The 12,750-nt window shown below is 46.9% G+C and overlaps 2 protein-coding genes across 5 annotated transcripts in view; one reads left to right on the top strand and one right to left on the bottom strand.

Moving 5' to 3' along the window:
- Positions 1 to 329: 329 nt before the first annotated feature.
- On the bottom strand, positions 330 to 6,043 carry LOC130128927 (probable thiopurine S-methyltransferase). Of its 2 annotated transcripts, none has more exons than XM_056298706.1 (9): positions 5,966 to 6,043; positions 4,842 to 4,958; positions 3,392 to 3,484; positions 2,495 to 2,627; positions 2,219 to 2,271; positions 2,043 to 2,117; positions 1,596 to 1,681; positions 1,330 to 1,374; positions 330 to 719 (listed from the first exon to the last, which is right to left on the bottom strand). In XM_056298706.1, exons 2-9 carry the CDS (start codon positions 4,937 to 4,939, stop codon positions 601 to 603), a joined length of 702 nt encoding a protein of 233 aa, XP_056154681.1. In that variant the 5' UTR covers positions 4,940 to 4,958; positions 5,966 to 6,043; the 3' UTR covers positions 330 to 600. The 2 variants fall into 2 exon arrangements, with proteins under 2 accessions (XP_056154681.1, XP_056154680.1); XM_056298705.1 differs by lacking the exon at positions 5,966 to 6,043 and adding an exon at positions 5,885 to 5,962.
- Positions 6,044 to 11,978: 5,935 nt separating this feature from the next.
- Positions 11,979 to 12,750, top strand: part of LOC130128646 (exostosin-1c) — a 94,622-nt gene continuing 93,850 nt past the window's right edge. For 2 of the 3 annotated variants that reach the window (XM_056298314.1, XM_056298316.1), the window contains exon 1: positions 11,979 to 12,132. The gene's annotated coding sequence lies outside the window, so the exon portion shown is untranslated. Of the gene's footprint in view, positions 12,138 to 12,750 lie in introns of all 3 variants that reach the window. The other variant, XM_056298315.1, reaches the window with a different exon arrangement.

Here is a 12,750-nt window from a genome sequence, read left to right on the forward strand (position 1 = left end):
TGGGTGGAAGGCGGGGAAACATCCTGGACAGGTCACCAGTCCATCGCAAGGCAGACAGACACATTCATGCACACGTTCACACCTAAGAGCAATTTGGTATCTCAGATTCACAAGTCTTTGGACCGTGGGAGGAAACCGGAGCTCTCTGCGGAAACCCAGGTTGATACAGGGAGAACATGGAAACTCCACACAGAAAGGACCCTGGCCTGCCAGCCGGAAATTGAACCCAGGACCTTCTTGCTGTGAGGCAACAGTGCTCACCACTGGGCCACCGTGCCGCCCTGGGTCTTCCTGTCCACATTACAGAAAACTACCCAACTCATCTTATGCAAAAAGCTTTATTAAATCCTTCATTCGAAATGTCAAACCTTCCTGAATGACCTAAGTGACTTCTATGGAAAGGAAATCCATGAAGTCAGCTAAAGAAAGCAACAGGGAGTTTCAAAACACATCATTGACACATAATTTTCACTCAGTAGAGTAAATGTAATGCGTAATCATTAAAAATTGTTTAGGAACTACATTTTAAACAGGGTAGAAGAAAGAAAATCAAGATCTTCTATTACAAACTCTCTATATGCAAAACATAGTGTTCAGTGTTCAGCTGCTCTTTGGGATGATTAGGTGTATGTTTTCGGTCAGGAAGTCCAGCCCCCAGCCTCTCTGCCTGTCTGTCAGGGCATCCGCTGACTGCAGCAGCTCAACGTCACAGCTGTTCCCTGAGGGGCAAAACATCCCATTCAAAACCTCAAAGTAGTCTGCACCCACAACCACAATAAGTGTTCAGCAGAATTTAAGTGATCAAATTTGACAGAATGCCTGTGTCTGTTGTATAAAAGATCTCAACCGAAGCACCCAAAGATCTTTAGTAAGAAAGAAAGCCACTTTATTTTTGTCATTGTGGGTTACAATGAAACTGTCTTCTGCATCTAACCCATCCTATTTTATATACACCCATCCTATTGTATATATTGTATAGGAGCAGTGGGCAGCTGCAGCACCCGGGGACCAACTCCAGTTCTTCTTTCCATTGCCTTGCTCAAGGGCACAGACAGGAGTATTAACCCTAACATGCATGTCTTTGTGATGGTGGGAGGAAACCGGCACACCCGCAGAAAACCCACACAGACACGGGGAGAACATGCAAACTCCACACAGAAAGGACTTGGGATGGCCTGGGGGGTTCGAACCCAGGACCTTCGTGCTGTGAGGCAACAGTGCTAACCACTGGGCCACCATGTATAAACTGTAGTATAATGGCTAACTTGATCTAGATTCATGGTTTTAAGGTGACAGAAATATATGCTACTCCATCACATACGTACTCACCAAACAGCCTCTGCACTTGGTCATTGGGTACAAAAAAGGGAGGACCTGACAGAGGAGGATAACACATCATGCTTTTATTTTCTCAATTTTCATAGTATTGTTTTTTATTTATTTCTTATTGTGACACTAGTAATGATGAGAGGAAGGCTGAATAGATAACACACCTAGAGCTACGTGTCGCAGGGGTCCTCACCAATACGTCATATCTTTGTGTCACTAACACACTCACATCAAGACACAGATTTAGTGCCAACGCAGCTTATTACCTTTGTAAAGTTCAGGATTGTACAGCAAAGTGTCCAAGAGATATCTGCAGTCTTTGGCCATCAGGGAAATGATGAGAGAGGCATACCTGCAGTATTATGGGAGAGATAGCAGCAAGGGGTTTTATCTCAAAATGCTAAAAAGCCATTATGAATAAAATTATTGTGAAGGGAGAGGCCATTGTTACTGGTTAATGACTAGAAAATCACAAATGATTACTCTATCTAAAATATAATTATATGAGAATACAGTTCAAGATTCAATTGATTGACTATATTCCCAAAGTGGGTTTCACTTTCAGGCTGGCAGCCATTTCATTTAGAGTAGCTGTGACAGCTTTAATTTTTTTTTAATAAGTGGCTCCTCTGTCTGAAATGAAACTCGTGTTGCTGGATTCCTCTTGACAGTTGAATTTCAAAGGCAAAATGGAGCACAGTCTTGAATCTTACTTTTCTCTGTCTTTCGGGTTGATGGCCACTAGAGATCCCCTATCCCAAATGGCCCCAAACTGTCCTTCAGTTGAACTGTGAAATTGGAGAACGAGTCGTGAAGTTTGCCTTTCACTTTTACCGAACAGATCTCTTGTTAGGTTACCGAGTGATCAAACATATATGGCTCCCCTTACCTGGAGAAACTGTACAAGTCACATTGGTACAGGGAGATATTTAACTCCGAGCTCTGAGGAACAGATACAGTATGAATCAACATCACAACCATGTGTTTTGGATAATGCATGTAGTCACAACCAATAAAATAAGTAGTCCACCATGCTATAAGCTTCCCGTGTACTCTGTTTTGATGAAAGCTAACCATTGCACATAGCTTTTGCAAACCTTTGCCTGAAACGAGACTCTGATGTGAACAACTGATTGGTTAACAGATTCATATGCACTACGCCTACCTTATAAACTTTTGCACCAGGTATGGTCGGGACAGGCTCCTCACTGTAAGTCATGTTGTTTTCTTCAAAGAACTGCCTGATGGCCTTCTCAGCTATCTCCACGCCTACCACTGAGTGGCCCATGTCTGCGAGCCTGGGTTTCAAACAGAGCGGAGCAGGCATGCACTTAGTAACGTGTTGAAAAAAATCCAAAGTAGCCTCTGCATCGTGTAATCCTTGAATGCAACACCATCCAGTGGAGTAACCCTGACCTTACACCGCTTTGCAGCCCCTCTAATTATGACATGTAAATTATGAAATGTGTGTGTTGACATTTAGATGTTAGACTACAATTTACCACAAGTACTTACTGCAAACTTTATCCTTGTGTCAGCATCTGAACTGCCAGAACTCCCCTCTTACTATTATTATTATTATTACTATTATTTTTGGACCCCCCCTCCCCCTTTTTCTTCCCAATTGTATCCGGCCAATTACCCCACTCTTCCGAGCCATTCCGGTCACTGCTCCACCCCCTCTGCCGATCCGGGAAGGGCTGCAGACTACCACATGCCTCCTCCGATACATGTGGAGTAGCCAGCTGCTTCTTTTCACCTGACAGTGAGGAGTTTCGTCAGAGGGACGTAGCGCGTGGGAGGATCACGCTATTCCCCCCAATTCCCCCTCCCCCTGAACAGGCAGAGGAGGCGCTAGTACAGCAACCAGGGCACATACCCACATCCGGCTTCCCACCCGCAGACACGGCCAATTGCGTCTGTAGGGACGCTCGACCAAGCCAGAGGTAACACGGGGACTCAAACCACCAATCCCCGTGTTGGTAGGCAATGGAATAGATTACCATTGCCACCCGGATGCCCCAGAACTCCCCTCTTAAGAGATAAGCCATTCTAGCCATACCACTTCATGTCTACAGCTTTCCCGCAGAGAGGGAAGAAGAAGCGAACCCCTGTCCGTCCAGCGAGAACTTTGTCAATGTTGCTCTCCAGCATCCTATTGAAATAGACAAACAACAAAGTTGCCATTAGAAGATCACGAACCACTTTGATCACCACAGTTACACAATGCTGACACATGCCATAAAAAAGTTTATTAGCTTCAGACACACAAATAATATGAATACAAACAAAGCCATGCATATACCCTCCTCAAGAAGGTCATACTGCAGGGTGGTCTTGGACGACACAGAAACAATGTAAGATCACACGTTCCTGATTGTCTTCTTCTGATGGAGATTTTAAAGGCATCCTCCAGTGACATTATCCTATTCAAATTTCATAATTTTTTTCAGCACACTTCCCTGCAGAATATATTGCACAATTAGCTATGAAGCTGTGTTCTTGTCTGTTTGTGTGTACTTGTATGACATATCTGACAAAACTTCAAATGGCTGAAAAAAAATTATCAAGGTTGCATTGGGTAGTAGTGACTTAGCAGTCAAGAATGAATAGCAAAGGGATTCTTTGCAAAAACTATCTTGCACAAATAAACAACACTAGCTTATTGGCTGGAACTGCTGAAAAAATAACCCCTGCAATACATAAATGAATGCACAACTAGCATCACCAAAATTTAACTGTGTTCTCTGTACTCTCAAATCTTGAGGAAAAGACCCCCCCCACTTCTCCCCAATTGTATCCAGCCAATTACCCTACTCTTCTGAGCCATCCCGGTCACTGCTCCATCCCCTCTGCCGATCCGAGGGGGGGGGGGGGGTTGCAGACTACCACATGCCTCCTCTGATACATGTGGAGTCTCCAGGCGCTTCTTTTCACCTGACAGTGAGGAGTTTCACCAGGGGGACGTAGTGCGTGGGAGGATCACACTATTCCCCCCAGCCCCCCCCCCCAACAGGTGCCCCGACTGACCAGAGGAGGTGCTAATGCAGCAACCAGGACACATACCCAAATCCAGCTTCCCACCTGCATACACGGCCAATAGTGTGTGTAGGGATGCCCGACCAAGCTGGAGGTAACATGGGGATTCGAACCGGCGATCCCCTTGTTGGTAGGCAACGGAATAGACCACAACGCTACCAGGACGCCCCAGTCTTGAGGAAACTTTAGAATGTTCACCATGAGACAGTGTATCGCCTCTGCATTTTTAGCTTTTCTAATCAACTAATAGCTCTACCAGTTCAAATCCCATTCAAAAGGAATATACATGTGTGAACCCAGAGTGTTATGGTGGGGCGTTTTTGATGCAAATTGATCGGAATTACTTCCTACTTCTCTACAGGTGGGGCTTCACCTATACTAACATACCTGTAACCACATCATATGAGACATCATAACTATACAGTTGTTCATCCCACAAGTTCCGTTAAGGTAAATAACAGCGAGGCCTTTACTTGTGCACATGTGGCTGATGGAAGCCAATTTTGTCGTCCTGCCAGCGTTCCTCCCATTCTCCCAAAGCCATAACCCGATCCGCTTGTGCTGCCAGCATGCTGTTTGCCTGACAGCGACTGCAGAGGGATGACAAAAAGCAAAGAGTGAGGGAGAGATTAACAAACAGAGCGGGAAATAACTCACTCATTCATGTGGCTGGGTGGATGAGAGCGCACGCACATGCATACACAACCAATACTCTAATACCAAGCAGCTCTCAACAGTAAGCTCGGGGCATTTTAAGAAGAGACTCAGGTTGTTGCAAATGGATAACTCGTTACCCGAACAGATAGAACAAGTGTCAAAGGTCATCAAGCCTAAGGTATCCATTGTCATCTTTGCCCTCTTCAGCATGGGTGTAGCCAAAGAGGGGGGGATTGTTCCACCTTCATCAAAAACCAAAAAGGTCCAAAAATTGTATTGAGCGAAACCAAGCAACAGTTACTGTATGTAGGAACAAAATAAGCTCATAGTGGCTACTGCCATGTGATGTTTTTAAGTCTGAAATAACCATTATTTGGTGATTACAAGGTTTAGTAGACTGTAAACTATATTGTATCAGTAGCCATGGTATGTCAAAGGTCAGCTTGCTAAAGATATCCTATGCTTGCAATAAAAAAAGTCCACTTTTTTGGGAAAACATACACACTTTTTTAGTAGATTGACTACAGGACCTGGAAGAGCTGAGGGTTTAGTGTAAGTGTCAATGTACAACCCATCAGCGTGGAATTTATCTCGGGAGCTCAGCATTTTTTTAAATAACAAAATCAAACGACGCAATTAGTCAGGCGATCCGCCTACGTGTGACGTCACTCGCCATGCAGGGCATTATGAAATGGCTTACACAACCCGGCAGATCAGTTTGTGTCAACAGAATATAGTCACGTCCAAACCACCACCAGCTTCAAATTGAATGGAAAAACCTTTCGCCAACACGTCCAATTTAATAGTCGTGAACGCTAAACGTGCCACGCACTCAGTTAATAACCGATTTGACGTTTACCTCCGCGCTTGGCATACAGTCTGCATCAATACCAAGAGAAATGAATTCCGCATGACTTGCTAGATAGAGTCAGCAGCGTACCTTTTCAATAGTAACACTGTCCTTTCACGCTGGCGCGCTCGCGTATGAACACACACTGGTCAACTAGTTCACTTCTGGTGTGGGAGGAGCCTCTGCGTGCTGAGCCGAGGGGAATGGTGCACACGGAGCAGGGGATGCACCCATGCTATGGATGCACCACGTTTTCCCTCCTCAGCTGAGCAAACAATATTCTCTGTCCGGTCCGTTTTCACATCCACTCGTATATTTAATGGGATGACAGTGGTTTAATTGGAATGCTTGTTGATATCGTTCTTTTGACATTAAAAAAAACTTAATCCCCCTTTCAACTTGATTGTTATAGGTCGAGCTCCATTGGAAGATTACTATAACAATAAATCAAATAGATCAAATGCTTTATTAACGTGAAGTCGTGTTATTGCCATGCGTCATTTTTGGTCGCTGTTTTCTAGTCCTGCATCTAGATTGCATTTTAATTCGTAATGCACGTTGTTATCATTTTTTGTTTTGTGAAAGCCGCTACTGAAATTAAATTCAGACTGTGACAGCTGTCACTAATCCTCAGAAAGCCGCCACACTGTTGCTCAACGATTAGACGCGCTCGCCCAGCCGGTCGTGGCTCTCTGTGCCAGGAGAGATGCAGAACGAGTTCTGTTCAACCCACTGTCAGAATGACGGTTTCCTTTTTTGTCGCTAGGTGGCGGAAGAGTTTCGAGAATGACAGTTTTAGTGGCGTGAACCAAAACTCGATTGTTAAAAAAAAAATCCTATTTCTATCGCTTTCATTCTGCACCCGATGAAAAGTCAAGTCAAACGCGCTGAAGTTGTAGTATTTTGATGCAAACGGCGTAACGTGACGATTTTCCTTTTTACAAAAATGTATATTTTGATGATGGGCGCCCAAGAGTTTATCACCATACACCGTAAGGCCTTTTAGCAGCATGAAGTTCATTGTTGTAGCTTGATTCATGAATTTGAAACCGAACAGGTAAAATATAAGCAGGGTGTGTTACCTTCTGCGTGTGTGTGCGTGTGTGCGTGTGCGTGTGTGCGTGTGCGTGCGTGTGTGTGTGTGTGGGTGGGAGGGAGGGGTGGATGTGACGTTTCTCTACGTCGAAATTCCAGTGCGTAATTCGGTGGGTCCAGCAGTGACCCGGCTGCGTGGAACCGCTGGCCAGATGTATACATTGTAATGATCTGTGCCCTCTGGCTATGTTAACTTATAACATTAATAAAGCAAGGACGACTTCTCTCGTGCTGGGTGTTTATTCACCGACCGGATTCCGACTGACGTTGTTACGTACATCACGTGACTTTGTTGTGGCGCTACGGAAAGCCGTAAGGGACATTAGCAAATCAAATATTACTAGCAAATATTACATCTCCCTTTTTCTGAGAAGTGCTGCTTTCTCTGCAGAGATACAGATCACATTGAGCACGTTTATAAGCGAATACAATCTTAATAAGAAAGAATATGAAAGTGGAACTCATATAACTGGACTGCAACAAAGTAGTGTAAAACATTTCCTTCACTGTCTAAATGTGACACCATAATAACATTTCATCTTTTTTTTTTTCATTTCATTACTGGTAACTGCAAACAGCAGGTAGGTACATAAGGTAAGTGAACGCTGTAAATATTTCTTTTCAAAACATAGCAGGTATAGTACAGGTTGGTGTAAAATTCTCTCTTTTTTTAACATTCATAAGTCAAGGATTTGTCTTGGTTTGATCGTGCGACCTGACCTCGTGGTGTAACCAGGCTGTGTGTCTGGTTGTCGCTGATTGTTCGTGTCTGGAGGTTCAGCATGCTCTTGCTGATGGGCTTGTGTGTTGTTGTTAACGCTGGTAACAGTCTGCTGTGAAGTGTGTGTGTGCGTAGTGTGAGTGTTCACTCTGCTTTGTCGCAGGTGTTGACGGTTGCGTTGGTAGATCTGACCTTCTTTGGTTTGGATGTGGTAGCTCCTGTCTGTGTTCGCTGGTCTTTCCACAGTTGCAGGTCTCCAGGATCCATCCTCCTGCCGGAAGCGGATTGGTGTGCCTGCGGGCAGGTGGGGCAGAGGTTTGGCTGTTCGGTTGTAGTATGCCTGCTGGCGCTGTTGACATACCTCTCTCCTTTTGTGAACATCCTCCTGACTGGCGATCTGTGGCTGCAGGTGTTTTGCTGTTGATGGGAGAATGGACCGCAGCCTCCGACTCATCAGTAGCTGTGCCGGTGATTTCAGGTTGTCCACCGGTGTGTTGCGATACTCCAGTAAGCTCATGTAGGGGTCTTTGTTCTCAGCTTTGGCTTTGTCCAGGATGCGTTTGGCCGTCTGGACAGTCTTCTCGGAGAGGCCGTTGCTCTGTGGGTAGTGGGGGCTTGTGGTGGTGTGTGAGAAACCCCATGTCTGTGAGAAGTTGCGGAACTCACCAGAGCTGTAGCACGGACCGTTGTCGCTGATGATAGTCTCGGGGATTCCGTGTCGAGCCATTGCTGCTTTCAGCTTCATGATGACGGCAGATGAGGTGCAGCTGTAAAGTCTTTCTAGCTCGAAGAATCTGGAGTAGTAGTCCACAGTGACTATGAAGTCCTGTGAGTTCCATGTGAATAGGTCTGTGCCTATCACTTGCCACGGCCGCTCGGGTATGGCGTGTGACATCATTGGTTCCTTTGCATTTGCGCTGCGCCGTTCTTGGCATATGCTGCAGTCTGCTACCGCATCCTCGATCTGTTTCCCCATGCCAGGCCAGAACAGTAAGTCTCTTGCTCGGCATTTGCTTTTTTCCACGCCAAGGTGGCTGGCATGGATGCGCTGTATCATGTCCTTGCGAAGCTTTTGGGGGACAATGATTCTCTCACCTTTGAATAGGATACCGTCCATTTCTGAGATTTCTGCTCTGTGGTTCCAGTATTCCTGGATGCTGGGCGGGCACTTTTTCTTTGTGTCTGGCCAGCCAGTGAGTGTGGCTCGTCTGAGTGCGGTGAGCTGTGGATCTTGCGCTGTTTCCTGCTTGATTTCTGTGAGTCTTGTGTCGCTCACAGGGATGTTGCTGAGGACTGTGTGCACTTGGGCCTCCATCCCTTCCTGTAGGTCACTGTCGTGGTGTTCTATTGACTTGCGTGACAGTGTGTCGGCCACCGGTATGTCCTTACCGGGGCGGTGGATGATTTGGATGTCGTATTTTTGGAGCGCCAGGATCATCCGTTGCAGCCGGGGTGGTGCTGCTGCCAGTGGCTTTTTTAGTATTGCCTCCAGAGGCTTGTGGTCTGACTCCACAATCACTTTTCGTCCATACATGTACTCGTGGAACCTCTTGCAGCCGAAGACCACAGCGTAGAGCTCCTTCTCTATCTGTGCGTAGTTTTCTTCAGTGCTGTTGAGTGACTTGGACGCATAGGCAATTGGTTTGCCATCTTGGAGCATGACAGCCCCAAGGCCACTTTTGGATGCATCCACTTGGAGTCGCAGCTCTTTCTGCGGGTCGAAATATGAGAGTACTGGACCTGGGTGCTGTGTAATGAGATTCTTCATCTCTTGGAACGCCTTGTCGTGGACTGCATCCCACACAAACTCACTGTCCTGTTTCAGAAGCTGTCTGAGGGGTGAGTTTATCTGTGAGAGGTGTGGAGCAAATCTGGCGAGGTAGTTGATCATGCCGAGGACTGTCTCCAGCTCTGCTTTGTTCTGTGGGGGTTGCATGTCCTTGACCGCCTTCACCTTGTGTGGGTCTGGTTTGATGCCTTCGTGTGAGAGCGTGTGGCCGAAGTAGCTTACCTCGGACACGCATATGTGACACTTGTCGGGGTTGAGCCTCACCCCTCGCTCCCTTGTGCGCTTCAGCATCGCTCTGAGACGCTGGTCATGTTCCTCTTTAGTCTTGCCGAACACTAGTATATCGTCCACTATGGCCGTCACACCGTCCAATCCTTCATATGTTTCATCCACGCGTCTCTGGAACTCGTCTTGAGCGGACACGATTCCGAATGGCAGTCTGAGGAAACGATACCTGCCAAACACTGTGTTAAATGTCGTCAACATTGAGGATTCAGTGCTCAGTTTGATGGCCCAATAGCCTGACCGCGCGTCTAACACGCTAAAGTACTCAGCTCCAGCAAGCTTTGTGGTGGCGTCCTCCAGCGTGGGGAGGGGGTAGTGAGGTCGTTGTATCACTTTGTTAAGAGCTCTGGGGTCTAAACACACTCTAAGTTTGCCTGTCTTTGGCTTCTCAACAATGACGAGTGCGTTCACCCATTCTGTGGGTTCTGTTACCTTACAGATTATGCCGCCTTTCTCCATGCTGTCAAGCTCGTCCCTCAGTTTGCTGCGTAGGGCGATGGGGATTCTGCGTGGCGGGCAGACGACCGGCGTTGCATCTGGTGTGACGCGGAAGGTGCACTCGCCTGGGAACTCTCCTATTCCTTGGAAAACATCTGCATACTCATCCATTATGCTCTGTGATGTGACATTGTTTTCCTCGCTCACAGCCATCACTATTTTTACCAAGTTTAGGTCACGGCATGTTTTCATTGCCATGACTGGTGGGGCGTTTGTGTCAATGACGTAAAAGTCCAGCATAATTGCATTGTCTCTGTACTTACATTTGAGTTTGCATGTGCCTTTCACGCTCAGCGCGCCTCCTCCATATTCAGTGAGTCTGTGTATTGCTGGTTTCAGTGTCACATTTTTGAACAGCGCCTGGAACAGGTTGGTGGGAATAGTATTGGCCTGTGCCCCAGTGTCTAGTTTAAACTTTACCTTCTGTGGAGGTGTGCCAATTCCAACCTCTACGTAAGCCTGCTCGTTGCTTTTTCCGTTGTTCTCTATTGAGATGCAGTCTATGTACAGCTCTGTCTGTTCTCCCACAGCGGTGCTCTCCACTGTAATGTTGTCGAAGTACAGTTCTTCCTGCTCTCTGTCAGTGGTGTACTCTTCTGGGTTCTCTCCGACGGCATGTACTGTGCCGCGGTAGTACTTTGTCTGTCCCTGGGAGCTAGACTTGCATACTTTAGCAAAATGATTGAGCTTCTTGCATTTAATGCATTGTTTACCCTTAGCTGGGCAAGTGGCTTTAGCGCCGTGTAGCCCTCCACAATAGCTACACGCCCTAGCGGCGGTGCTAACGTTACCCTCCCTTTGTCTGAAGTTAGCGTTAGCTGCTTTGGGTGCGTTCGGTTTGTAAGTCTTTCTGCCTATTGCGTGCACCGTTTCATGTGTGCTGCCCTGGCCCATAGACTTTAGCTGTTGCTTTGCTAGCTCGTGTGAGCGGGCTACATCTATGGCCTTTTCTAGCGTTAGCTCAGCTCCCTGGCTAAGTAGCTTTTCTCTCACTCTGGGTGAGTTGGTGGCAAACACGATGCGGTCCCTGACCATCTCGTCGGCATTTGGGTAGCCACAGTCTTTGACTAGGAGCTTTAGCTCAGTTATAAATTGTTCTAAGGATTCACTCTCTCCCTGCATCTTTTCATGAAATTTATATCTGGCATAAATCGGGTTTGCTTTGGGGGTGATGTACTCAGTGTACTTATCGTAGTACGTTTCTAGCTTCTTGGCTTGTTCTCCGCTGAGTGTCCAAGTGTTGTGCACATCGCGCCCTTTTTCCCCTATCCAGAGCAGGAGGTAGCTGCATTTCTCCTCTTCATTCTTCCCGCGCAGGGGGCCCGTGAACATTAGCTCCGTTGTTTGTCGAAATCGTCTCCATGCTTCAGGTAAGTTCGCCGATTCCCAGTCCATCCGTGGAGCTGGAACGCCGTACGAATCCATATTGGGTATTTAAACTCCGCTACTCTGACACCATGTAATGATCTGTGCCCTCTGGCTATGTTAACTTATAACATTAATAAAGCAAGGACGACTTCTCTCGTGCTGGGTGTTTATTCACCGACCGGATTCCGACTGACGTTGTTACGTACATCACGTGACTTTGTTGTGGCGCTACGGAAAGCCGTAAGGGACATTAGCAAATCAAATATTACTAGCAAATATTACATACATGTTTGCTTTAAAGCGTCTGTGAAGCGACGGAGCCAATCACCAGCGCCGGGGGGCGGGTCGTGACGGAGATGTTTGGGATCTTGAAAATGGACAATTTAACACGCACGTCCGTATTTCGGCGGCCAACATGTGTGTGTACGCTGAATTAATTCGCAAATGCCCGGCCGAGGAGTGAAAAGGAAAGAGGGGAAGACCGCGGCGCGCCACTTACAGGTAAGGTAAGGGCGAGTGCAAAGGGTGATGGTGTCAAGTGCTCTCTCTCCGTGTGTGAATGAAGCCCGTGTCTTTATATTGCAAACGTCTTTGTCGGCGTTCAGGATTGTATTGTTGTAGTTTGACGGTGATTGTTCACCGGGTTGTCTCACACTGCGGGGTGTCGATGGAGTGTTTCCTTGTCGGGAAACACGGGTTTATCTTGGCCATGAAGGCGTTCAAAAGCGTTGTGGATGAAGTCATGCTCGCTTCGTCTTCTTTTTTTGTATATATGTTCAATGATATTCACTAAGGTCCCACGTTCACTGACGGCAGTAAAGGTTACGATTTGGGATTGAAACCCATTTACAAGGTGCTTATTTCCACGTTGTGTAGCCCGCAAGTGTCAGCAGTCGCCTCAGTGTGTTGCTTGATAGCGTCTAGCAGCGCACCTTCACTTGGAGAGGTGTGTGTGTGGGGGGGGGGGCACACTCCTCTTTGGGAAGGTGGGACAAAAACAGAAGCAGGTTGGCTCTACCGATGAAGGCTCACCCGGTGAAGCAGATCGCTCTGTCTACTATGTACACAGAGAGAAGAGCATGGCCATGTGTGCAGTGTGGCGGTGCAGTGGCCTCTATG

The sequence above is a fragment of the Lampris incognitus genome, chromosome 18 (genome assembly GCF_029633865.1).
Source record: "Lampris incognitus isolate fLamInc1 chromosome 18, fLamInc1.hap2, whole genome shotgun sequence".
NCBI classification, from domain to species: Eukaryota; Metazoa; Chordata; class Actinopteri; order Lampriformes; family Lampridae; genus Lampris; species Lampris incognitus.